We start from the raw sequence: 26,793 nt of genomic DNA on the forward strand, positions 1-26,793 counted from the left end.
CTTCTTCTATTATTTTTTTTAGCCCTCACATTTTGCCTGAACACAAAATGATTCATGTGCACTTCGTAGTGGAGAAAGGTATTCTATCTGACCTAGCTTTCAATCCCAGTCAGATCATATTACACAGCTTAATGTGGCTCAGAAAACTAATTTTACAACTCATTCTTTATTGCTCCAAAGGTATTATTAATATGAGGGGAAAATGGGTAGGAGCCAGAGGAGGAATCCACACAGTGGCTGCCACCTTCAGGCAGGTCAGCAGCAAAATTCCATTACGCAGGGACGTGTTAATGAAATAGGGTGGTTGAAATGTTGATAGGATGCTCATTTCTGTTTCCCATCGCATTAACCCTATGGTGGCCAACACATGGGATACCATGAGGTGGGAGCAACTTTACAATAGGACCAGCATGCAGAGCTGCCTTAGCAGAAGCAGAGAACTGTTACCAGCAGCACCATCCTCCAGGCCTCTAGAAATTTGCGTGGGAGGTCAGTCACACCGTGTACCTGGGACTTTGCACTTGCCCCACAGAAAGACAGTGTCATGCCTGTCTCTCATATCAGACAATAACCTGCACGGATTGTTTCTCCTAGACACAACAACACAGGTCTTGTGATGGTTCAACTTCGGCCTAGTGAATATTCAAAAACATGTCCAATAGCCCAAAAGGTAAGTGACATGGGTTGAAGACCCAAATATCTTACTTCAAGAATGTATAGGTGGTCAACCAAATAATGCATAAAGTACCTCCATACAATACCACCCTCCTATTACTTAGCAACTCTGTGGAATGTTCCACTGTAAAGATAGCCTCACTTCATTTTGAAGACAGAAGATTTCTGCCCTCTGTGAGTTTATTGTCTAAAGTGGGATATATCAACACATACAAAAATGTAAAACCATTGGTTCCTGAAGTTATGAAGATATATAAAATTGTGTAAAGGAAAACTGAAAATAAGTGGGAATGACAAAAGTTGGATATGGTTTGTCAAAGAAGAGACTGCCAGCCACATCCATATTTATCCTGCACTTATTTCTTCAAAAAATTGTTTATTCATAATTTAAAAAAAAAAAAAGAAAAATCATTTATTCAGTTTTAAAAGTTTATTGTATGCCTACTCAGTGTTGCTGTGTGTCAGTCTATGTGCTCAGTAATGGCAGTTACAAAAATAAAAAGACAGAGTACCTTCCCTAGAGGTAAACATAAACTAGCTTAAGAGAACGTGGTATACACAGTTCTCAGACAGCCCAGAGGAAAGGAAACTAAGGAAGTTGACTGAGATTGGGAGGGGAAAGGTGAAAAGAAAGGGATACACAAAATGACCAGTGATGAATGAGTAGAAGTTCAACAGGCAGGTGCAAAAACATTCCAGGAAAAGGCATGGAGGAATGAAATAGTATCAGGGTGTTCAGGCAACTGAACATTTTTATTATTATATCATATACTACTATATTATTGTGAAATTAAACATAAATTCTTAACAACCCCACCTCCTTTGAGTCTATATTTCACACTTGTCTCCTCTCTCTATTACTTCTCAGCCTAACATTCAATAAACATATATGGAGCACCTACTGTATACCAGGCATTGTGTTACATATGGAGAATACAAAGCAAAATAGGACCTGCCCCCTCCCATTCAGAACCCAAGCGTGAGAAGCCTGTGTTCCTACCAGGGCAAGGTTCCATACATTTAGGAGGAGCCTTGAACTGAGGCAGACGTGATCCATCCTTGAGCACTGCGGACACACACTGCTTCCCCAGGAAATCACCTGCAGGTGCACAGCAACAACTCCCCTGTCGGCCTACCACATGCCAGCTTAATCCATGTAGGAAGTAACAGCCACAACCGAGCAACTTCCTGCCCTAGCCTAGGTCTGCAGTTTCTATCTTTAACTGCTTTTACCCTCTTCCTTTATGGATGCCTTCCCGAAGCACCGTGGTTTCCTCTAGCCCTCTCTAATCTGTAGATCTTTTTAGGGATCCCTATTCATTCTATCCTGCCCAGCCAAAGCATTACAAAATCAGATTCCTCTAACCCGAGTTCGGGTCCATGCTCTACCACCCACTGGCTTGGGTTGGCTACTTACTCTGAGCCTCAGCTGCCTCATTTGTAAAAGGGAAAATGTACCATCTATCTTATGGGGTTGTCAAGAGTATTAAATGAGATTATTCATGTAAAGTACCTAAAACAATGCCATTACATAGTCATTATCTAATATACTGGTTTCTTCCTTCTGTTTCCTCTTTGGTATCCTGCAGACAAGGACAGGACAAATTTAGCCATCCTCTGTGTCCAATGCAGGTGGTTTGTCCTGACCTACCCACTGAAATAGAATGAAGAAAGATGCAGTAGCCCTTTCAGGCAACAGAAAAATGTGGCCTTGTAGAGGCAGGTCCTCTAATCAGTCAAGGAAATCAAAACGTGTACACAACTGCGCAGTATGCCTTCAGCCATAAGGTCCCTTCCTTGTGCTCCCATACTCATGGCTTAGCAAGCCATCAGCCTCCCAGATAAATATTGTAGAGACACAGGGCCCAGCTCTGTGTATACACAGAACCGTGGCTACAGACTTATCCCACTGGGTGAAGTTAGGCCCTTGCTAAACCTGCTAGACCCAATGGACATGGACTGCGCTATGTGAATAGGAGCCTGTTGTCTTTGTCATTTAGTGTTCAGAGCCTGCAGCAGAGCAGCAAATAGAACTGGGAACTCCAACAAGGCTGCATCTCATTTTTTAACCATGCACCAAGAACTGGAAATGCAGCAATGTAGGCCAGCCCCCAGAGGGCCTTAGTAAATCCTTCTGAGATGAATTTTCCCAGGGAGGGATGACTGCAACATTGTCCAGTGCATTATCTAACAGCATTTGTGTTGAGGGCCTGTCTCAGGTCAGTTAATCTGTCTGGTTAGAAGAAATACACTGTGTCTGACTCTTGGTTAAGGCAGGAGCTGTCCGGCTCCGTCTCTGCACTGAGGAGAAATGTTGTCATTTAGGCTATATGTCAGAATCTCTCTAATTAGGTGTCCAGTTCTGGGGAATATGTCAGCCCTGCAGCGGTGGGTACTCTAGAAAACAGGGTCATTCATGCTCCCCACACTATACCTGCAACTCCTTTTCAATAGCCACCTACAGGTTAACTCACATTTTTAATCCTAGCCATGGTTGTTGATCCTGAGGCTTGGGGTGATTTTTTTCAGCTAGGACAAGGAAGAGAAGAAATATTGCAAATGAGATCATGAAGCGACAGTGGGTCCTGACTATGATAGATTTGAGAACCTTTGTCAACCCTTATATAGGTAATTTAGTAAAGATAAAGGGCAGGCCAATGATTCTGATCAGGAAAGCAAAGATTTCATGATGGTGGGTGGTGAGGACTGCGGGGAGAGTGGTTGGGAGAACAAATCAGGCCCTGTGCATGAAATCAAGTGGTCCAGGAAATAAAATCCGTGAACTCCCACTGTGGAGCATGCCTTTGAAATGAAGACTGAAAGGTCTTCGTTGAGCAGGGTCAACTCTTTAAGGACAACAAACTTGGCTGGACATCGTTCTTCTATCCCCACCCTCCTGACCACCAAGTCCTTCTTATAGGGTAGGGAGTATTAGAATTTTTCCAGATTTGCTTTGTGGAAATGTGCAATATCCGAGGACATGTGTAAGGCAGAGCACAAGTGTGTAGACCCTACTGAGACAGCCTGCTGGAAGGGCAGGGGTCCTGGAGCGGGGTGGAAATGGAAGTAGGTATCCCAGTGGAAGAAGAACCAGGACCCTGGTTACAAGAAGCCATGACTCTCTGCCTGGAAAATTGACAGGTCTTATAAATGAAGCATTCATTCACTTTAACTCTCACTATCTCTGTAAGCCTCCCTTTAATGTCTGTATAGTAATTAATTGTATTTTAGTTCCATGGAACCCATATATTATTTTTAAGCAACATGTATCTAAGCATTACAAGCAGGGTAAGATATTTTGCAGCAGTTCATTTTCCTAATAACTGAGCTTTAATGAAGCTAATAGTCTCATCTTTAGATATAATGCATTCCAGCTACCAGATATAACCTATCTTCTTAGCAAAGTTCCATGAAATTCTATTTTAATTTTTGTGTGTAATATTCATTCTACCCTGTTCTTACTGCAAAAGTATTGAATCTGTTAAAAAGAGAAGGTAAAAATTGCTACTAACAGTAGAGGTACATTTGGGAATAGATGCAATGTATTTATTGCATCAGATTCTAGTGGGATTTTATTTGGTTGAGAGTGAGCCTTTCCATATCAAATGCCCTTCTTGGGCATTTCTAGCCCATGAAACAAGGCATCATGGCACAGCCTGTCTATATGATGCCATTGCTTGATTTTGCACTTGCCTTTCTCCACTGTATCCCAAAGTTGACTTACAGAGAAGCGTGGGCTCTGTTAACAAAGCTATAGGATCCACAGGCCATTTGTTTCCAAACAAAGCACGTATGTGCATTTCTTTAAAAAAGCAATTATGAGTAATGTTTTGATTAAATATCCATAAAATGAGGACAGTGGTTTACTCGTTAATTAGCCTGTGGCCAGTGCTCCTTTGAATACAGTTATTGCTGCTTACAGGAGGAATAACGATTATGAGATGCTGTTTCACGTGATGCTTAGTACCCTGAGAAATTACTGGTCTACAAAAGTGAAAACAGAAAGTCAGATTAGTAGCTGGACAGATTATAGAAACCTGCCAGCTGAGTCAGAGGTACATACTGGAAGTAGGGAGTTGATAGTCATGGTTGTAGAGAAGCAGGTAAAAGATGAGTTTGGGCCAGGCATGGTGGCTCCCACCTGTAATCCCACACTTTGGGAGGCAGAAACGGGTGGATTACCTGAGGTCAGGAATTTGAGACCAACCTGACCAACATGGTGAAACCCTGTCTCTAATAAAAACACAAAATTAGCTGGGTGTGGTGGTGCACGCCTATAATCCCAGCTACTTGGGAGGCTGAGGCAGGAAAATTGCTTGAACTCGGGAGGCAGAGGTTGCAGTGAGCCAAGATCGCACCACTGCACTGCAGCCTGGGTGACAGAACAAGACTCCATCTCAAAAAAAAAGATGAATTTGGATCAGTTCCCTGAGATACAAACGTAAGAAAGGAGAGACCCAACCTTTGGGCCTCATGAGCAGTAAAGACAAAAGGAAGCAGAGGAAAAAAGTGATCAAGGAAAGAGGAAGAAAACAGTGCAGAGCAGTAGTATAAGAGAACCCTAGATTTTAAAGTTGTTATTTTAAATATAAAATGTAATTGGTTTTAGCTGTCATAATATTTTAGATCATATGAATCAGAACTGCTGAACTCACTACCTAAGTTACTTCATTTTAGGTGTTCCAGATAGCTGTTGGCTGTGATGATAAAAAATTCATTGCAGTTAAAGGGTAAGTATTTTTCCATTTGACCTGTTACTCTTTAAGTTTTAAAACAAATGATAAACTTAATAATTCGTAGTAATAATAGCCTAATGACTGACACATTCACAGTGAGATCCAAAACTGAATTGACGTTCATGCCTAGATTCAATTGGTTTAAACTTTTGCCAAATACTACATTTGAATCATACTAAAAATAAAAAGAATTAGCCTCTTTCTCTATTACCAGCATTTTTTCTCCACCTTCCCTTTTAGTAAGCCAGTTTCTATCCTTCACGGTTGCCTGTCTCAATTCTTCAGTCTACGGCTCATTCCCAGAAACACAGGAGGGAGAAACACCTGTTTTCCATCCTTCTCAAACCAGTTATAATTTCATTTCCATCAGAGAACTGCTTACACCCATATCAGAGAAGCCTCAGTTTCTGCACCATTTTCTATGGGAAATTTCTTAGAACAAGCCTAGCAGAACCTCAGTGATGCCCCAGAGAATCCCAACGTGTGAACTGTGTCAGTGCTGATATGGTTCACGATGAAGCACATTGGACACCGTGCCTTCCATTCACCATAGCGCTCTTTCTTCTACATGGGAGAAAATCAAAGGCAGCATACACAAATCTGTTTAGCTGAGGCTACATGTATAACGGAGACAGAAATTTATGGAGATTCCTTTCCTTCAGTTAGGAGTGAGAGTAGGGGAACATTGACTTTATCTGAGTATTGATGAAATGACTTGCTCACATCCAAAGCAAGTGTCTGCTCCTCTGTCATTCTCATAATCTTTTAATTATTACTGAGTTGTAATAATCAATTGCTGGATTGATAAGTATTTGCATCTCATTCATCATTTCCTAAATTTGCATTTGCTAACATCTTTGCACCCATAATTCCTTTCCCAGGAAATGCAAAAAGGCTAGCTGATTTATACAGCCAGTATCATCCTGTTTCAGGGATGATTTACATCTTTGCTCCTTAGAGCATGGCCTATGGACCAACACTGGCATCACCTGAGAACTTGTTAGAAATGCAGATTCTCAGGTCTCATCCCACACCTGCTGAATCAAAATCTGCATTTTAACAAAATTTCCAGGAGATTACAAGGGGCACTAATGTTTGAGAATAACTGGTGTAAACATGTTACCAGTTCCCAGTACCACTGCATTCAGAATTCCTTCTCAGGCCCGATTTCCTTCTAAAGTGAGATGGAAAGCAGCTTGAAGCAGTCTGTTTCTAGAAGGGTCCAAATAATAATTATCAAGCTCAGTTACTCATCAAAATCACTTGGAGAACATGTTTTGAAAACACGGATTTTAGGACCTGACTCTGGGCCTCTTAGTCAATGACCCACTTCCCTGGAACCCTAAAAGCTCTAATATCTTGGGCTCAGGTTGCAGTAGGCCTATGGTTTTTACAGTCACCACGGGAGACCTGGAATAGCATGGGGTCCAAAATACTTCTGGAGAGCCAGGAGACTTGTCACTGAAGGAGAGTTGTCAACTCTTGGAGTCCAATTTGGGTTCAGGGTGAAGGATGGTCTAGACTTCCAATATCTATCTAAAAATGGTGGTGACGAGGGTTCTTTCTAAGTTCTACTGGAAGCAGCCAGCTAAAATGGTCAGATGAATAATTTACCCAACTAAAAACTCCTAGAATTACAACGACCATTATAACCTTCTGTCTTACGAACCCTAACTAGAAATTATGTTAATCCGTAAAATAACTCCTTACCTGCACAATAGTAGCAACTAGAAATCTTGTGTTTAAAAAAAGTTTACGTCTAATAAAACAGTCCAAAGAAATTTGTTTTCATTTTGATAGATTTTCTATGAGTTTTTATTTTTGTTTGTGTGTGTATGTGTGCGTTTTACCATGGCAGTTTTTTAAAAAGTGTGATGAAATTCACATAATATAAATTTACCATTCTAAAGTATACAATTCAGTGGAATTAAGTACCTTCACAATGTTGTACGGCTAGCACCACTATCTAGTTCTACAATATTTTTGTCACCCCAAAAGGAAACTCTTTACCCAGTTAGCAGTCATTTACCATTCACTGTTTCCCCCAGCCCCTGGCAACCACAATCTGCTGTCTCAAAACCAGAAGAATCTCTAGGGATTTGCTGCTCTGAATATTTCATATAAATGGAATCCTACAATATATGACCTTTTGTGTCCAGCTACATTCACTTAGTGTTTTTGAGGTTCAACAGGCATGTATTAGTCCTTCCTTCCCTTTTATGGCTGAGTAATATTCCATTGAATGGATATACCACATTTAGTGTATCCATCCGGCAGTTCATGGATATTTGGGATGTTTCTACCTTCTGGCTTTTGTGAATAGTGCAGCTATGAATATTTGTGTACAAGTGTTTGTTTGAACACCCGTTTTGAATTATTGTGGGTATGTACCTGGGAGTGGAATTGCTAGGTTGTATGGTAATCCTATGTTTAACTTGTTAAGGAACCTCCAAGCTGTTTTCCGTAGCAGCTGCACTGTTTTACATTATCACCAGCAATATATATGGGTCCCAATTTCTCTGCTTCCTTGCCAACTCTTGTTTCTTTCTGTGTTGAGGAGTTTTGGGTTTTTGTTCTGAATTGACAGATAAAATTGTATGTATTTAGCAGGTACCACATGATGTTTTAAAATACATTGTGGAGTGACTGAATCTAGCTAGTTAACATATGTATTACCTCACATAGTTATCATTTTGGTGGTGAGGAAACACTTCACATCTACTGTCTTTGCATTTTTCAAGAATACAATATATCATGAACTAAAGTCACCATGTTGTACAATAGATCTCTTGGAACTTATCCTCTTATCTAATTGAAATTGTCCATCTTTTGAGCAACCTCTCCCAAAGCCCTGCATTCATTATAAATTTTTAATAAGCATGTATCAAATATAAGAGATAAATCAGTAGATTTCAAATTCTGGTATCTCCTGAAACATTTATGAAACTGATGTTTTAAAAACAGAAATGCTAAGGCCACACACTAACCAGAGATTCTAATTCAGTAAATGATGATTCTGTGACACTCTCCAGTCTGAGAATCAATAAGTTAAATGATTAAATGTGTGCAGATATTTAAGAAATGATATTACAACTTCATTATGTTTTGTTTTTTGTAGATTTAGTAAAAAAGAATGTCATCGCCATGATTTTTCATACGTGATTGAAAAGTAAGAAATTTTTTTAACATAAGCACTGAGTTTTATATTAACATAGTACCAATACTTTACAATCAGTACTTATTCAGTGGATTATTATTAGCATCCATGTGTTTGGCTTGACACTGTGCAGTCAGTTTTATCATTAAGCAAAATGTGTAGATGGTATAATTAACTTTCCTGAAACATACAAGAGAGTCAGTCTCCCCCTTCAATTTAATTGGATAAACAAAGCAAACCTCATTTACATATATGTAGTCTCAAATCTCATATTGCTCCCTGTAATTTAAGGAAGACATACAAGAATTTTTTTTGCCTACATACTTATCCTCAAATTCTACATGACTGAAGCCAGGTGCAGTGGCTCACGCCTGTAATCTCAGCACTTTGGGAGGCCGAGGCAGATGGATCACCTGAGGTCAAGAGTTCAAGACCAGCCTGGCCAACATGGTGAAACCCCATTTCTACTAAAAATGCAAAAAAACTAGCTGGGCATGGTGGCTCAAATTCTACATGACTGTAGTTCAGCTCGTTAGAAGTAATATATTTACCCGGAAAGTCCTGACATCAAATATTCTACTAACTGAACTTTTTTCTAGATTTTATATTTAATTGTATGCATATTTATTTTTAATAATGTGCTGTATTAAACATATAACTAAACAAAATTTGACTTTTACCTTTGTCAGATAAAGATCTTCATTTTTAAAATGTTAAATATTTATTAGACTGTCAAAATATAGAAGTCCACAGCCTCTGAAATATTTACAAGCATCTTTGAAAAGCTGTGAAATTTTCTAATTCTAATTAGAAATTTATTATTTAAAATAATGATTCATTAATTAAAATAAATGAATGTTTAGCCAGTAGGCACATTAAGTGATTTCATTCATTAAGGTAGGGTGGAGAGTGGCCCAGCCGAGATGCTCCAGGTTGCAATGCTTAGTGAAAGCCATTGGTAAAATACAAGGATGAGAAGAAAATGTTGAATAGTTGATGAGGACACCACCTTTTAGTGTCTAGGTGGCAGCTGCGCCTGAAAGGCAAGAATATGAAATAGACTGTGTCACTGTGATGGGAGTTTCCTGAGTCTGTTTCCTGCCACGTAGTAACATATATAGAACATGTGGCTGGTAACAGTGATTCAAGTATGAGGACTGAGAAGACAGGGAATGTGGGGGAGGTGATTTTGAAGGAATAAGTCCTTGAGTTCATGAACATGAAGCATTCCACTCTAGTGAGAAATCTAAATTAGGAAATATCTGAAGTTTTAAAATACGCATCTATTGTTACTGATTCTGAAGTATCCTATTCTTTCATCTGTTAATATTCTGGAGAGAACTGCACTGGAACAGCCCAGCGAACATGGGCTTTATCGTCACACATCCTGCTCAGTAGTAAAGCAAGGTCTGTAGCCTGGAATGAATTTCATACAGTTTCTGAGAATAGTACCAGATCTACAAAGAGGACAGTAATGCACACCTTAGCTGTTGTAAGAGCGTGTTAATATGTTTGTAAATATGTGTAGAAAGTGCCTGAAACATAGTGAGTGCTCAGTGTTTCATAATTATATTTATCTGTTTGACCTTTGTGATACCTCCTTACCTAAACAAACTCACGGGTTTAGTTTTTAAGTCTGAAAAGAGGAATGAGAAATAAATAATGAGGAATGTCTTTTTTACAGGTCATATCTGAGGCATCAGCCATCTAAAAACTTGGTAAGAAAACTATAAAATTTTGTCAATGGACCAAATATATAAAATCACTCAAAGTATTTTTCCTTTTCTAGAAAGTAAGATATATTAGGAAAAAATATGGCTGCCCTCTGAGGCTTGACCTCACAGAAAAGTTTCAACCTGTGGTTCAATTGTAAGTATATTCTCATCAACATTTTTAACTTATATTGACAGTTTCAAACTAAGAGTATGAAAACAAGACGAATCGATCATGCATCTAACAACCCGTATTTTTGACTCTCCTCAATATATGTGAGACTTAGTTTTCAGTACAAGTTATACAAAGCTGGGCTGTGATGGTCCCTGCACGTTGAGGGACGTTACCGTTTGGCAGCTGAAATTTCAATGGGTAAGAGAGCTGAGAGCCTGCCGACCCAGGGAAGCCCTTGCTTTACCCGCTCTGAATCTCTCCCCAGGCTCCTACCAGCACCCCTGCCTGTTTGGTAGGAACTACCTTCCCCAGGCGATATAACTTCTCTTTCCACAAGCCAATGATAAGTGAAAGCTTATAAGGAAAGAAACTAGATTGCCAACAAGTACATTGAGGTCATTTCAAAAATATTATCCCTAACTTGATTTTTTTTTTTTTTTTAGACAGAGTCTCGCTCTGTCGCCCAGGCTGGAGTGCAGTGGTGTGATCTTGGCTCACTGCAAGCTCCGCCTCCCAGGTTCACGCCATTCTTCCACCTCAGCCTCCCGAGTAGCTGGGACTACAGGCGCCCGCCACCACACCCAGCTAATTTTTTGTATTTTTTAGTAGAGACGGGGTTTCACCGTGTTAGCCAGGATGGTCTCGATCTCCTGACCTCGTGATCCACCCGCCTCGGCCTCCCAAAGTGCTGGGATTGCAGGTATGAGCCACTGCACCGACCATCCGTAACTCAATTCTTATAAACGATATTTCAGCCAGGCATGGTGGCTCACACCTGTAATCCCAGTGATTTAGGAGGCTGAAGCAGGAGGATGGCCTGAGCCCAAGAGATTGAGATCAGCATAGGCAGCATAGCAAGACCCTGTCCTCACAAAAATTAAAATAATTATCCAGGCGTGGTGGTGTGTGCCTGTGGTCCCAGCTACTCAGGAAGCTGAGAGGGGAAGACCACTTGAGCCCAGCAGACAGAGGATGCAATCAGCCAAGACCACACCAGTGCACTCCAGCCTGGGCAACAGAGTGAGACCTTGGCTCAAAAAACAAAAACAAATAATATTTCATAATAAAAATATGAATGAAATGCTATTAGGAAGACTTTTCCAACTGATTTCATATTTGTTTGCTTTCCTCTCTGACTTTATTCTTATATTTTTGGTTTATTATTATGGAAGTTATACAGCTTGTTACAAAATTTAAAATATAGAAAAATATGAGGTAAACGACTCACATTTCTAAATTTTTTGCTATTGTAAATAAATAATAGTGAATATCCGTTCATGTACATGTTTGGTCACTAGTCCAGATATGCTGTTAGGATAGATTGCTGGCAGTAAAATTCCCATGTCTACAACACCAACAAAATTTTCTTAGTCAAGGCTTTCAGCTTTTGGGGACCTCTTAGGCTGCAGACAGCTTCTGAGATCTCTCAGGGTGGGTAGGTACAGAAGTAATGAATAAGACGCTCCAACTTAGTTTTGCTACCAGAACTTTTCCCACTGGGATCCTGCAGGCCTCTGCCAGCATGATCTGGCCCCTACCCCTTGCCCGTGGCACTTCTAAGATGCTACCATGTGCCCTCTGCTTCTTAAATCATACTCCAGCAGTCCATCTGTCAGAGCTCTCCATGCTCTCCATGCCCCCCGGCTAATCTGCTTGCTTTCTTAGTTTTGATCTTCTTCTAGACACCTAATCATGCCACTGCCTTTCCTGGGCACCCAAAGCACTGCTTTCCCTACCAGAGGCCTAGTGTGTTTGTGTTTTTGTGTTTGTTTGTTTATGTAATACTTAACCCCCCCAAGGTTAAAAAATCTTAATCTTCTCTCTCAGAGAAGTGCACACTTCCGTTCATCATTGCTAAACACCTACTTTGCACCAAGAACTGTGCTAGGCCCTGGAAATGGAAAGATAAGTGACAGGATTTCCACCCTGAAAAGCAGAAGAGTCTGATAGAGCAGAGAAACATATGCACAGATACGCTGAGTGTAATGATAGAATGGAACAGTGTGGGTGGTTAGGATTGAAACGCAAAAGATTCCAACCCAGCTGTAAAGAGAGCGGGGCTCTGGGAAATGTTCCAGAAGACTTGCATTTGAGCTGAGTCACTGAGTCTTAAGGATAATGAATATTTTCCTAGAGGCAGAAGAGGGAAGGAGAGAAGTGAGGAGAGTAATGTTGAATTCTGCTGGGTCAGTCTTTCAAGTAAAACAGATAGTTGGAGGAAGAAAATATATAGTTCAAATGGTGTGATATTGTTGAGGCAAAAATTCGTCATGAAGTCTCAGGAGAAGAGGCCGGGATTTTTGCTAATCCAAAGGTAGGTGGATTCCAGACCATGGAAGGCCTTCTATCAAGTCTTACGGTGGAATGGCATGATCAAATATTTGCTTTAGCTAGTTCTTTCTGGGAGAGGTGTAGATGAATTTCAGAGAAACAAATCTAAGTAGGGAGACCAGCTGGTCAACTGTATTGGTAGTCCTGGTGAGGTAGGAGATCAGCAGGACCTGTTTTCACTACCCTGCCAATCAAAACAGGATGTAGCCAAGAAACTGGCCAAAACCCACTAGCACTTCGAGTTATAATGCATTTGCATAAGACATTCCCACCAGCACCACGACAGCACAAATGCCATGGCAATAACTCAGAAGTTTTCTTATATGGTTCCAGAAAGGCCTTGCCCCCTTCTAGAAAATTCTTGAATAGCCCTCCCCTTATTTAGCATATATGTAGGAATAGGTATAAATGTAGCTAGCCAGCTATCCATGAGTGCTACTCTGCCTATGGGATAGCCCTGCTTCGTCTACAGAGCAGCCATTCTGCTGTACACTTCGCTCTAATAAACTTACTTTCTTTCACCATCAGCTCAATCTTGAATTCTTTCCTGAGTGAAGCCAAAAACCTCCCAAGCTGAGCCCCAAGTTTGGGGTTCACCTGCATCACTAGGAGGAGAAAAACAGATGACTGAAATAGCAACAAGGACAAAGAAGAAGGATCCTGTATATAAGAAAATTAGTGATTAGACACACTGGGGCCTGTCGGGGGGTGGGGGCAAAGGTAGGGACAGCATCAGGACAAATACCTAATGCATGCAGGGCTTGAAACCTAGGTGATGGGTTGATGGGTGCAGCAAAGCACCACGGCACATGGATACCTATGTCACAAACCTGCACGTTCTGCACATGTACCCCAGAACCTAAAGTAAAATTTTTAAAAAAAGAAAGAAATAAAATGAGTGACTATAATAGGCAGGGCTTGATAATTGATAGATGTGAGTGGTAAGGGAAAAAGAATGAGGAACATGAATGATTCACAGGTGACACCAGTTAGAAGGGATCCTCCACAAACTTCCACCACCATATCTGTCCATCCTCAAGCAACTGTACCAGGAACTGTGTCTGCCTTCCTGTCACTATGGATGAACTGTCTGTGTATCTGTCTCAGGCCTGTCCCTCCATTTGTAAGCTAGATCCCCGCCGGTTTTCCTAATCAAGAACATTGCTCCTGAAATTCTCCTTCTGCTCCTCCATCATCAACTTTGCCCTCTCTACTGACTCATCCTAGAAATACACAGGTCTTTCTCCCACCAAATAACAAAGCAAAACAAAATCAACAAACACGATCACAAAAAAACACCAACAAACCCTGTCTTGACCCTCCTAGCCCTTCAGCTTCTATGGTCACTGTCATCAACTCTTCTCCCATTCTCTCCCAAATCGCCCTCAGTCTGGCCTTTGTGCTCACCACTCTATTGGCACCGCCAGCCAACATGATCCGTGACCTCCATTCAGCTAAACCGATGGTCAATGCTCAGGTCCCACCTTCCTTGATCTCATTGACAAGAATTGACATGGTTAATCATTTACTCCTACTTGAAATATTTTCTTCATCTGGCTTCCAGGATAGCTCATTCTCCTGTTTTCCTGCTTCCTTGCTGGTAGCACCCCCTTAATTACTTAGTTCCTCCCTGATTTCTTTTTTTTTTTTCATGATCTGAGATTTTGTTTTTAATTTTCTTAAGTCTTATGATCACCTATAATTTATAATTTTGTATATAACTCCTCTACTTTAATCCTTCTAATAAGTTGGCAAAGCGCCATTGCCAATCACACATACACAGGAATTCTACAGTTTTACGTTTTTGAATGGCTGTTTAATGACAATCCTAAGTTAAAAGTCTGACTTAGTAAAGAGTCTGAAAGTAAAGTTTAACTTGCTACTATTTCTTGTCACACTGACTTTTAAAAGATGACAAGTGTCATCTGTAAGTGTGAGAAGTGTTTTTATTTGATATGACACATAAACCATTAAAATGCCCTTCAATAGGTAAAAGGCAGCATTTTAGATACAGGAAATTCTAATTAGACTGGCAGAGTTAAGATCAAAAACATAAACATTGTGACCTTATCTTCAGCCCTTGCCTTTCACAGGCAAATGAACACAAATTAAAACAAACAAACAAACAAACAAAAAAAAAAAAAACGGTGAGTCTTGCTTGGTTCTGAGACAGGGCAAGGATTTTTCCAGTATTAAAATATATTCAAATAACTAGTTATACACATCTAAATTAAAAACCAGTCTCCAATAGGTTTGGGGATGGCATTCTCGCCTTTGTGAAAAGTTGAGCATTACTCATCAAGTCCAATCATATCTTTAGAAGGGGAAACAGGGAGAGCATTTACTGAGTGTGAATTACTGTCCAAATTCAAAAAAACTGATCATATTCATTTAACCAGAAGCCAGTCTTACTTATCAGGGCTGTCCAACAAAAATATTCTGCCAGTTATACATGACCTGAATTCTGGTGTATGAGATCAGTTACACTACAGTACACATAAAATAATGAGACAATTCTGGTTTGTAAGTAAGTAAGGCAGTGACCAATTCTTTCTGCCTTCTTTTTAACACCAGTGGAGATCATTTTTGTTCCAGGGATGTACTTCTTGGGATTCTCCAATTGCTCCTTCCATGTCTCCTCTCCGTAGATGATGCCTTTGTTCTTCTTAGTGTCTGTGTACGAGAATCCAGCCACTCGCCTGTCTTCCACCCACAGAGACCATGGAGATTGGGCCCAGTCTTGTGCTTGCCTCCCTTTTCCACGGTGTGACACTGGACACACTTCTAAACAAAAATATTTTTGCTTTTTTCAACATCACCCATATTTAATTCTCTCTTTTGCCGCTTGCACTACAAACGTTCCCGGTCAGAAGCTTGACACCTGGCTCTCTCTCTCCCTGACCTCTTAGTGTTGGAATGCCCCAAGGCACAGGGATTTCTTTTCTTTTCCCCATCTCAACTTTCTCTTTGAATGTCCTCATCCAGTCACATGGGCCTGGATGTCTCAATATATTGATATATCCCAACACTGCACCTACAGCCTGACCATCTCCCCTTGTACCTGTCAAGTATGCTTAGGCTATGCTGCCGTAACAAATAAACCCTAAAATCCCAGTGCCTAACTCTCCATGTCATCATCTGATATGTAGAACTACATCATCTGGACACGGTGTCTCCTAGCTTGCTGCCATGTCTAGGAAAAAGACTGGAGGATTGTATGGGATGTTTTAAAGGCTCAGAACTAGGTGTGGTTCCCACCCACATCCCGTTATCCAGAACCTATTGTCGTGGCTCAAATCTAACTGCAGGGTGGTTTATAAAATATAATCAGATACAGTTCCTGAACCCCAGACTCACACATCCACTGAGATGTTAAATACACATATCACTTTTCCACTTAGATGTCAATAGATATATCAAACATAACCTGTCCAAAACTGAACTCCTAATCTTCCCCTCAAAACCTGCTCCACCAGTAGCCTTCCCCATTTTAAGTGGCAGCAACTCCATCCTTCTTGTTGATCTGGCCAAAACTGGAATCTCCCTGACTCCTCCCTCTCTCATATACCCTACACCAAATCCATTAGTAAAGCCTGTTGGGTCTATCTGTTTGTCAATGCCTGCTGTTACACTGACCCAAGCCATCATCACTGACCTGGATTATTACAATAGCCTTTTTGTTGCTCTCTCTGTTTCCACTCTTGCCTCCATATAGCAGCAAGAGTAAACCTTGAAAACAAAGTCAAAGGACATTGCTCCAAAGCTCATGGAGTAAAAGCCAAGCCCTTACAATGACTTCCAAGGTTCTATTTGATTTTCTGCCTCTGTTACCTTTCTCTGATTAAACTTCACCTCACTCACTCAGATGCAACGAGTGGCTGTTCCTCAAGGGAGAGTAGTTTCTACGAAATGGTGAGAACAGAAGCCAGACTGCAGGGGATTTGCAAAATAAACTAGAAGTTTACAAGTAGAGGCAAAATGTAGTCTACACTTTTTCAGCTTTTGGCTGGAAAATAGAAAAAAGAGACAGGAATTTACCTATAGAGAAAAAGACAAAATATAACCTGGATTTTTTTTAAAGAGGAAGATAGATGAGCATGTTTACAGTTTGAGGATAAAGAAAGGAAGGTTAAAAGTGAGTCATTCTGATTATAGTAACATAGCAGACTGAGCTAAGTTGAATCACTCCCTACCCGTGATAGACACATCATCCTGGATAAAACATAACAAAAACATTTTGTACATAACTAAACTTGAAAGAAAGAAGGTGCACTCTGCAGAAGTGAAGAGTTCAGCCTGCCTGTGCGATCCAGGGGTATTGGCCCAGGATAATGGAACTAGAAATTGGAAGCTGGGTTGTCAAGCCCCTGTGAGGCCAAGAGGCTATTTCATAAATTCAGGATATATTAAGAGCTACCTAGTCCAAAAAGAGAGAGCGCGAAAGAGAGAGAGAGACAGACTAGAAAACTCTGCTTAATGCCCAGGTCAGCCACAAGGAAGGTTGTAACCTACATGAATTTGTAGGCAAAAACATACTTCCTATAAGAATAGGAGATGTCCACCAAAATGTTCGCCTCAGGCCTCCTATGGATGTGGATCTGAACTTATACCTAATAGGAATAGAGTTTAGTCATAGAAAGTGCCACAAGAAAATGAAGCTAAAAATTATCAAGTAGACTTGAAACCCCTAAGCAAACCCCTTGAAACAAAGGTAATTGGAAAAGCAAATCCAGAGACATAATATTCTTACTGGAAAAGTCACCATCATCAAAAAATTAATCATCTAAATTTACAAACATTTAAGGAAATGGACCCTCAGGAGGGCGAGTCAGCAGATAAAATAAGTTGAAAAATGAGCACACAAAACAAATGCTTAAAAATAACAGAACAATCTGAACAATATAGAAAATGTGTTCAAAATGAATAAAGAGGAAAAATAAAGTAGAAATCATAATGAAATAATATGACTATGAAAAGAAAGGCATATTTTTAAAAATTTGAAATTCTAGATGTGAAAATGTAGTCATTAAATTCAAAATTTTAGACACAATTACAAACCAGATTAGATACACGTGAAGAGAGAATTACTGAAAAAAGAGAGATGTGGAAATTAACCAGGATGCAACACAAATAGGTAAACAGATAAATAAGAAAGAGGCTAAGAAACAATTTCAGCAGAATGACAAATTTCAATATGTGCTTAATAGTTTTTTCCAGAAGGGGAAATTACAGAAAATGCGTTGAAAAGAGAAGCAACATTCAACGAAAAGAAAGAAAATATGAAAACTTTTCAGAATTTAAGGCCCAAATCATATGGTTGAGGATTAGCATGAAGTCTCAGATACCTCAGAATGAAGCCATAAAACAGCAAAGAAAAAGGGAAAATCACATATGCTGTCCATACAAATAAGACAGATTACCTACAGTGGAATGTCGCCTGGACTGACAGATTTCTCACCAGCAAAATTAGCATAAGTATAACTGGGGGTCAGATGATTAGCCATGAGAATGGGCTGAGTAGGGAACGAAGAGAATGTAGGAGAGAAATGCTGTGTGAGAAAGCAGGGAGGGCCGGGCGCTCCGCCTGTAATCCGAGCACTTCCGGAGGCCAAGGCAGGCGAATCACTTGAGGTCAGGAGTTCGAAACCAACCTGGCCATCATGGTGAAACCCCGTCTCTACTAAAAACACAGAAATTAGTCGGGCTGGTGGTGGGCGCCTGTAATCCCAGCTACTCGGGAGCCTGAAGCAGGAGAATCGCTTGAACCCAGAGGTTGCAGTGCGCCAAGATTGTACCACTGCACTCTAGCCTGGGCAACAGAGTGAAATTCTGTGGAAGGAAGGGAGGGAGGGAGGGAGGGAAAGCAGAGAGGGAGAGAGGGAGGGAGGAAAGAAGAAGGAAGGAGGGAAGGAAGGGAGGAAGGGAAGAAGGAGAGAGAGACAGCGAGAAAGCAGGGAGGGAGAGGGAGGGAGGAAGGAAGGAAGGGTGGGAGGGAGAGGAATTGGGGAGCTGGAAATCTCTACAAGGTCAAGGGGTAGATGAGAGGACAAGTAGGGGATGGGAGAGGGTGAGGCGGGAGAGTAGTCTACTGGAACGGCACTATTTGGGATTCTTGTGGCAGCATTTGTTTCTAGAAATAACTTATTTGTCTCTCTGTTACTATGAATCACTTGATAAAACCTTTTGCTTCCAATTCTCCTAAGATAATGAACTGAATACTAGAGGCCAACGACGGAGGGGCAGATCAGTAAGGCCCACGCCCAGTTCCATTGAATTATAGTATACATAAGTGATAACTGGGCATCCGATCAGGTATTCATCAGAGGTGAATTTAGCTGCTCACTTTGAGACTCTGGCAGACTCGAATCAATTAAGCTTTGAGAATCAGCGGCACAAGCGGCAGGGGTGGCCACTGGGAAATTAGCCCATAGTCTAGGCCTCTGGATTATAATAAATGCCTTATCGTTATAGGGAATGGCTCAGGTACAAGGCTTGGCAGAGTTTGACCAATAAAAGGACGATAGATTCACTGTCCAACACTCCTAAGAAGGAAGCCAGTCCTGGGAGTGTGGTCCAGCTGGGAACCGAAGTCATCACAGCTGGATTCAGAGTCCCAGGGCTCGCCTCACGTTTACTAGCATTTGATGATGAGTCTATTACTCTCCAATCCCAAACTAGAATATAGTGCCACAGAAGCAACCCTGGAGGAAACAATGGGGCAGGATTTCTTTGTTACCCTGCAGGGAGTTCAGGAACAGATATTGTGGGTGTTTTACGGGTCCTGAGGATTCGCTTTAGTCAGGTATGGTAAGATATACAGACATGGAGATGACCATCAGGAAGGAAGTGTATTATACATACAGATCCCTGGAAACTGGGGGCAAGGCACGCCCCACGGGGCCACACGTGGAAACGCCAGGGTCAGTCAGGAGGCAGAGGGAGTGAGGGGGAAATGTGGGCAGAGCCTTCTTGCAGTTTCTGTGGGAAGGAATAGGAGAGGCAGAGTAAGCACGTTTGAAATTGGCTACTTTGAATAATTTCTTTTTTTTTTTTTTTTTTTTTTGAGGGCGGAGTCTCGCTCTGTCGCCCAGGCTGGAGTGCAGTGGCCGGATCTCAGCTCACTGCAAGCTCCGCCTCCCGGGTTCCCGCCATTCTCCTGCCTCAGCCTCCGGAGTAGCTGGGACTACAGGCGCCGCCACCTCGCCCCGCCAAGTTTTTGGATTGTTTTAGTAGAGACGGGGTTTCACCGTGTTAGCCAGGATGGTCTCGATCTCCTGACCTCATGATCCGCCCGTCTCGGCCTCCCAAAGTGCTGGGATTACAGGCTTGAGCCACCGCGCCCGGCCACTTTGAATAATTTCAATGGCGCCCTGGGGACTAGGGACTGTCCCCTGGTTGTGGGGTGTCTGCCTCTGGGGTGATGAGGGTAGGAGGATAGTAGCCCAGGGCTACTAATAAAGAACCCCCTTTCATAGGCAGGGGCTCCTGGAAGAGTTGTTTGCTATCTCTGGGAATTGGCTAACCTTCCGCAGACCCCCCAGAGACAGTAAGGCCCCAGAAGTTATGGCATCAGAATACAGAAGATTAAAGCCATGGTTAATACAATGGGATAGCCACAAGGATTCGTCTAATAGGTTTGCAGGTCCACAGAGAGGCCTCTTTCCCAGTTCCCAAAATGGAACTGCCATCGTGGGGAGGTTACAAATCGCAAGGAAGAGTTGCCAACTAGTAACATTTCTGCATTTCTGAGGCTTAATTAGTATCATACCCTACATTAAAGAACATTCATGAAAATAAGCCATGATTACATAGACAAGTATTTTGTCAGATATTTTCAATGATATGAATTAAACATCATTATGAAAGATCTTTACAAATCCAGAAATTATGGGTCGTGTAATTTACACTTATTGCCACTAGATGGCACTGTAGCGTATTGCTCTTGCGAAAGATGCCAGTTCAGTTCAATTAAGATTTTTTTTTTCAAATAAAACATATGGCTTGCACTAGTTCTTAATAATTTAAGAATCTGGCCAGGCGTGGTGGCTCACACCTGTAATCCCAGTGTTTTGGGAAGCAGAGGCGGGAGGCTGGTTTGAGGCCAGGTGTTGAAGATGAGTCTGGACAACATCGTGAGACTCCCCATCTCTACAAAAAATTTTAAAATGTACTGGCTGTGGTGGCACATACCTGTAGTCCTAAAGTTAGGAGGATCCCTTGAGCCCAAGAGTTGGAGGTTATAGTGAGCTATGATTGTGCCACTCACTCCAGCCTCTGCAACAGAGCAAGACCCCATCTCTAAATTACCTATAAATAGTAATAATTCAATAGTCTGATGACTTTTGGAAAATGCAATCAAACATTCTGTTCTTTCTTTTTTTTTTTTTTTTTTTTTGAGACGGAGTCTCGCTCTGTCGCCCAGGCTGGAGTGCAGTGGCCGGATCTCAGCTCACTGCAAGCTCCGCCTCCCGGGTTCACGCCATTCTCCTGCCTCAGCCTCCCGAGTAGCTGGGACTACAGGCGCCCGCCACCTCGCCCAGCTAGTTTTTGTATTTTTAGTAGAGACGGGGTTTCACCGTGTTAGCCAGGATGGTCTCGATCTCCTGACCTCGTGATCCGCCCGTCTCGGCCTCCCAAAGTGCTGGGATTACAGGCTTGAGCCACCGCGCCCGGCCACATTCTGTTCTTTCCAAAGCTCCTAGAATTAGAGCTTTGCTAAAGCCTGACCCAAATCTCTGAAACTATACAGAAATACGCGTATGCCTACACACGTGTGTATTCGTCTGTTGCAAAAGGGTTCCAGAGCTCTCGGTAGAGTTTTCGAATTTTCTGTGGCCTTCTTCCCTAATACTCCAATCCCTAGCTAGTCATGCTGTTTGAGAACTAACCTTCTGAGTTCATCTCTTTATGACTTCTCAAAACTAAATAGGATGGAAAGGTACCTATTCTCAGGTACCACTTTTTGACATTTAAAATTTTTGTCCCCAGTTTGTGAGAATGGGACTATAAATGCTTTGAATAACAAGGGTTGGGTGGTAGCAAGTTTAGCAGACCTAGAAAGCCAGATACAACTGCGAGGTGAAGCAGAGATGGGGCAGTGAGTCCGGAGACGCTGTCAAGGACCTGTTATTTTGGATGATAGACACAGAGAAGTGAGTGCAGCAAGAAGTTCTATCAGATGGAGAAGGTGGGGCGACAGTCCCGGAGCCAGCAGCCTCGAAACAAGTGCCTGACACTAAGGTCCTAAGTGAAATTCTACTCAACGGGCAGGGGGCACAATTTCATTCAGAAATATGGGAGTAACTGATGGAGAAGCAAAACATGCAGCCATTCTTATGGTCACAAGTTCTGGTGCGCACAGGCACGACTAGCAAGAACTGAACTTTTACCTCTGAGCTCAAGCCTCTGTGTTCACATGGTAGCAGGGAGAAAAATATTAATATGAAGCACTACAGCTCTTTTGAACACTCACTGAGTTTGAGGTAAATAAGCCCAATGGGGCCTGTGTCTCCAGCCCCAGCATCAAAGCAGGGGTAGCCAGTCCATCTTTGGGTCCCCTTGCTGGTGTCTGCTATTGGTAGAGGTTGTCATCCATTCTCTGAGCATGGGCTAGGCGTGACTATAGATCCAGGGAGCGTACAGGCTACGTCTGCTTCTCAGTCCCGCCTCAACTTACCGACATCACTGATCCTTCCAGACTCAGCCACACCGTCCAGCTGGTTCCTCCTGCGGGGAGATCTGCAGCATCTCCGTTCTCATCACAATAATTCTGTGGTTTCATGCTCTAGTACGTCTAGTAGATAATAGGCAGCCAATGAATAGATGAGCTAAAGGACACCAGGGCATCCTGCTCTGCCCTTTCTCCATCCATCACATCCTGCCATCCTTCTCCCTGCCAACACCCATGACAGCAGTGCCTAAGCTACCCTCACCTGATCAACCGACGGACCCTGTCCAGTGAAGAGAACTTAGAGTTCCAAATGGTCAAAAAGTAAAACATTTCTCCTTTGTTACTATCAGGATTTCTTTTGAGAGGTGAATGAAAGAACATCTGTTTATTTCATCCAGCTGTCAAAAGACACCTAAACAATAGGTACTGTTATTATTTTACAGAAAAAAAAATCAAGACTTCAAGAGTTTAACTCCCCCAGAGTTACTTTATCACTTTATGAAGTGATAAAGACAGGATTTAAACCTCAGCACTTCTGACTCAGAAGTTGGAACTCTTAACCCCTCTCTTTTATATTAAACTAGTATCTTTCTGTTTGTCGTTTCTTTCAGATTTGATGATAATGGCTACGTTAAAGACGTTGGAGCAAATTTCATAGTGTGGGAAATACATGGCCGGGATGACTATAGCTTTAATAATACTATGGCACAGGTATGGCATCTTTGGATTTAACCAGAATTTAGCATGCAACTAGACAATGTCTTTCTGTTTTAAATTTATAAATAAGCAATCTAAGGCAAATAGAATAAGGCAGCAGTGGGGAGGAAAAAAATCACCTCTAGATTAAATTATGGCTACTCAAATTCATTTATGAAAAAAAGTTGTCGTCACATAAGACAGACATAAAGGGGTCAGAAAAAATCAAATAACATTTATAGCAGGATGACGCAACTCTGAGTCTTCTTTTCTCTCCAAACGGTGTTCGGTGTTTGAGTATTTATGGGTCTGCCTTTGGCTTCAGGACATTTATCACTTTTGCACTAAGTCAAACGGACACTCTGGGCTTCGTCTCACTCGACTTCTCGGCATCATTTGACCCCGCTGACTTTGACTTCAACGTCCCTACACTCTGCTGATTTCCTTCCACCCTCCATGACGGGTTGCTCTCGGCTTCCTTGGTGAATCTCCCTTATTCTACCCTTTCACTTTGTAGGCCACAGCAGATGTTCTCACCACTCCCAGTCAACACATTTCCCCTCCCTGTGTGGGCCTTTCTGCCCTGAGGACCTCCTGTCATGATGGAGCCTCCCTAGAAGTTACCAGCACTGATTTCTAATATTCCCCATAGATTTCACTCGGAAAAAAAAAAACAAAACAGGGATGGCTCTTTCCAAAGTAATGTTCTTATCTACCAGACACCTTAATTATCCAGAAGTATAACCCACCTAGATGGCAGCCAAGAGAACTGAGTTCCACCTGCCGCTCCCCAGAGTATTGCAAGAATTCTTTCTTCTGTTTTTTTTGTTTTTGTTTTTTTCAGAGTCTCGCTCTGTTGCCCAGGCTGAAGTGCAGTGGTGCAATCTCAGCACACTGCAACCTCTGCCTCCTGGGCTCAAGCGATTCTCCTGCCTCAGCCTCCTGAGTAGCTGGGACTACAGGCACACACCACTACACCCAGCTAATTTTTGTGTTTTTAGTGGAGATAGGGTTTCACCATGTTACCCAGGCTGGTTTCGAACTCCTGACCTCAATTGATCCACCCGCCTCGGCCTCCCAAAGTACTGGGGTTGCAGGCGTGAGCCACTGTGCCTAGCAATTGTTTTTCAATTATGTAACCAAATGCATCCATCCCACCACACATTCCATCTATACTTGTTCAGCACCTAATACGTAAGTTCTCCTGTCTGCTTCCTCTGCACAGTCGCATCCCCATACTATTGTATCCATCTTCTCCCTTGGTCCAGACTCCCGTCACTCTCTTCCTTCTCAAACTTTTCCATTATGCCTCAAGGTTAAGTGCTGTAGATCCTTCTTCAATAAAAGTGTCTCAGAGGATAACCCTTTTCCTACAGTTCTATTGAACCAAGAGTACTCTTTCTCTCACCCCATATACTTAAGGGTGAGATTTGGGGTTGATGTTCTCCCTCATCCATAGTATCATTCCTGCACTTGACCTTAGCCAAAAGGCCACTAAGAGATATCGTATCACTTCCAGGCCATTCTCTCTTCGCTGTAAGTAAAACTCCATTTGTTTGAGGCTCCTGCCATTCAGTCGACATCTATGCCATCCCTACCTACTGGTACCATACACTCAGAACTGGATCACTTTTCCTCCTGCCCTGAAAACAATCACCATTGACTTCTGAATTCTGCCCTCCATCCTATGGGGGTATGGCTGGGAAAGTTTCTAAACAGGGACTACATTTCCCAGATGCATTTGCATCTAGGTGGGGCCATATGACTGGTTCTCACGGCTGGAATATGAGCAGAAGTCATAGGTGTCACTTCCAGATGAAGTGCCTAAGAAGGAATCACGTGAACCTTCACGCCTTCCATCATACCTCACATCAGTGTATTATAGCAACAAGCAAGGCTGACGTAGAGGAGAGCTGGAATGCAAGGGGCCACTAGACATTTTGAAAAGCCTTGGTTCCTAATTCACAGCTTTGAGGAGAGGCACCGTCAGAACCATCTAACCAAGCACATCTGCATTGGGCTGTATGTGATCAAGAGTTAAACTTGTTAGCCGGGCACAGTGGCTCACGCCTATAATCCCAGCACTTTGGGAGGCCAAGGCAGGCTGATCACAAGGTCAGGAGTTCAAGACCAGCCTGACCAACATGGTGAAACCCCATCTCTACTAAAAATACAAAAATTAGCTGGGCATGCTGGCACACACCTGTAATCCCAGCTACTCTGGAGGCTGAGACAGGAGAATCGCTTGAACCCGGGAGACAGAGGTTGCAGTAAGCTGAGATCGTGCCACTGCACTCCAGTCTGGGTGACAGAGTGAGACTCCGTCTAAAATAATAATAATTTTTTTAAAAAAGAATTAAATTTGTATTCTGTAAATCTCCTGAGAGTTGGGGTTTATTATTGCAGCATGTAGAGACTATCTTGACAAATAACTACTATAGCAGCCCCCATTAAAACTACATTTAAGGATGGGGGCGTGGTGGCTCACACCTATAATTCCAGCACTTTGGGAGGTTAAAGAGGGACAATCGCTTGAGCCTAGGAGTTTGAGACCAGCCTGGGCGACATAGTGGAACCCCTTCTCCACACACACACAAATTTTGAATTAGCCTGGTGTGGTGGTACACACATATAGTCCCTGCTACTTAGGAGGTTGAGATGGGAGGATCGCTTGAGCCCAGGAGGTCAAGGCTGCAGTCAGCTGTGATCATGCCACTGCATTCCATCCTGGGTGACAGGGCAAGATCCTGTCTCAAAAAAAAAAAAAAAAAATTGCATTTCAGTTCAAACAGTTTACCCTCTGACCTCAACCCCCAATCCCTTAGCTCTCTCATTGTTATTCACACTACTCCAGTCTCCTACTTTGTCTCACACAACCTGGCCATCTGCTGTACTGAACCCTCTGCTTTCTCCTTCTCTCTCTCTCTGTTTCCTCCCTTCCCTTCCTATCCAGCGTGAGCGCCATAGTTCAATTCTCCAGCACCATCTTGCCAATATCGATTCCTCTGTGTCTCTATCTATATCTCATTTTTCCCAGTATTATTTCTGCTTGCTGTTACGGCAACTTGAAACACCCATCTTTCTGCTTTATCCATACCTGGATCTGAGTTGCTGAATTCCTATCTTGGAGCTGATCACTTTCAGAAAAAAATTACAGCACTTCAGGAGGCTGAGGCAGGCAATCACTTGAGGTCAACTCCAAGACCAGCCTGGCCAACATGGTGAAACCCTGTCTCTACTAAAAATACAAAAATTAGCCAAGTGTGGTAGCACGCACCTGTAGTCCTAGCTACTCAGGAGGCTGAAGCAGGAGAATCACTTGAACCCAGGAAGTGGAGGTTGCTATCAGCTGAGATCGTACCACTGCACTCCAGCCTGGGCAACAGAGCAAGATTCTGTCTCTAAACAAATAAATAAATAAATAAATCTTAGAAAATTATGAATAGATAGAAACATCCTTCACCTACTGAAATATAGATACAAAAAATTTTAGCAAACATTATATTTAATGGTAAAAATTTGAAAACTTTCACTGGGAAATCAGGAACAAAACAAGGGTGGCCGTTGTCACCACTTTTTTTTTTTTTTTTTTGAGACAGAGTCTAACTCTGCGTGCCTCCAGTGCTATAACCAGACCACCA

At 42.1% G+C, this 26,793-nt stretch overlaps 1 protein-coding gene across 4 annotated transcripts in view; it reads left to right on the forward strand.

Annotated features, from left to right (window-relative positions):
* The window catches only part of LOC105521504 (chromosome unknown open reading frame, human C1orf101), a 177,445-nt gene that overhangs the window by 116,721 nt on the left and 33,931 nt on the right, over positions 1-26,793 (forward strand). For all 4 annotated transcript variants that reach the window (XM_011955717.1, XM_011955718.1, XM_011955720.1 and 1 more), the window contains 6 exons: positions 595-670; positions 5,353-5,405; positions 8,530-8,580; positions 10,253-10,286; positions 10,358-10,437; positions 23,068-23,167. In XM_011955717.1, coding sequence (XP_011811107.1) covers positions 595-670; positions 5,353-5,405; positions 8,530-8,580; positions 10,253-10,286; positions 10,358-10,437; positions 23,068-23,167 — 394 coding nt within the window. The remainder of the gene's footprint in view (positions 1-594; positions 671-5,352; positions 5,406-8,529; positions 8,581-10,252; positions 10,287-10,357; positions 10,438-23,067; positions 23,168-26,793) is intronic.

Source organism: Colobus angolensis, unplaced genomic scaffold, assembly GCF_000951035.1.
Source record: "Colobus angolensis palliatus isolate OR3802 unplaced genomic scaffold, Cang.pa_1.0 Scaffold40, whole genome shotgun sequence".
In the NCBI taxonomy this organism is placed as follows: Eukaryota; Metazoa; Chordata; class Mammalia; order Primates; family Cercopithecidae; genus Colobus; species Colobus angolensis.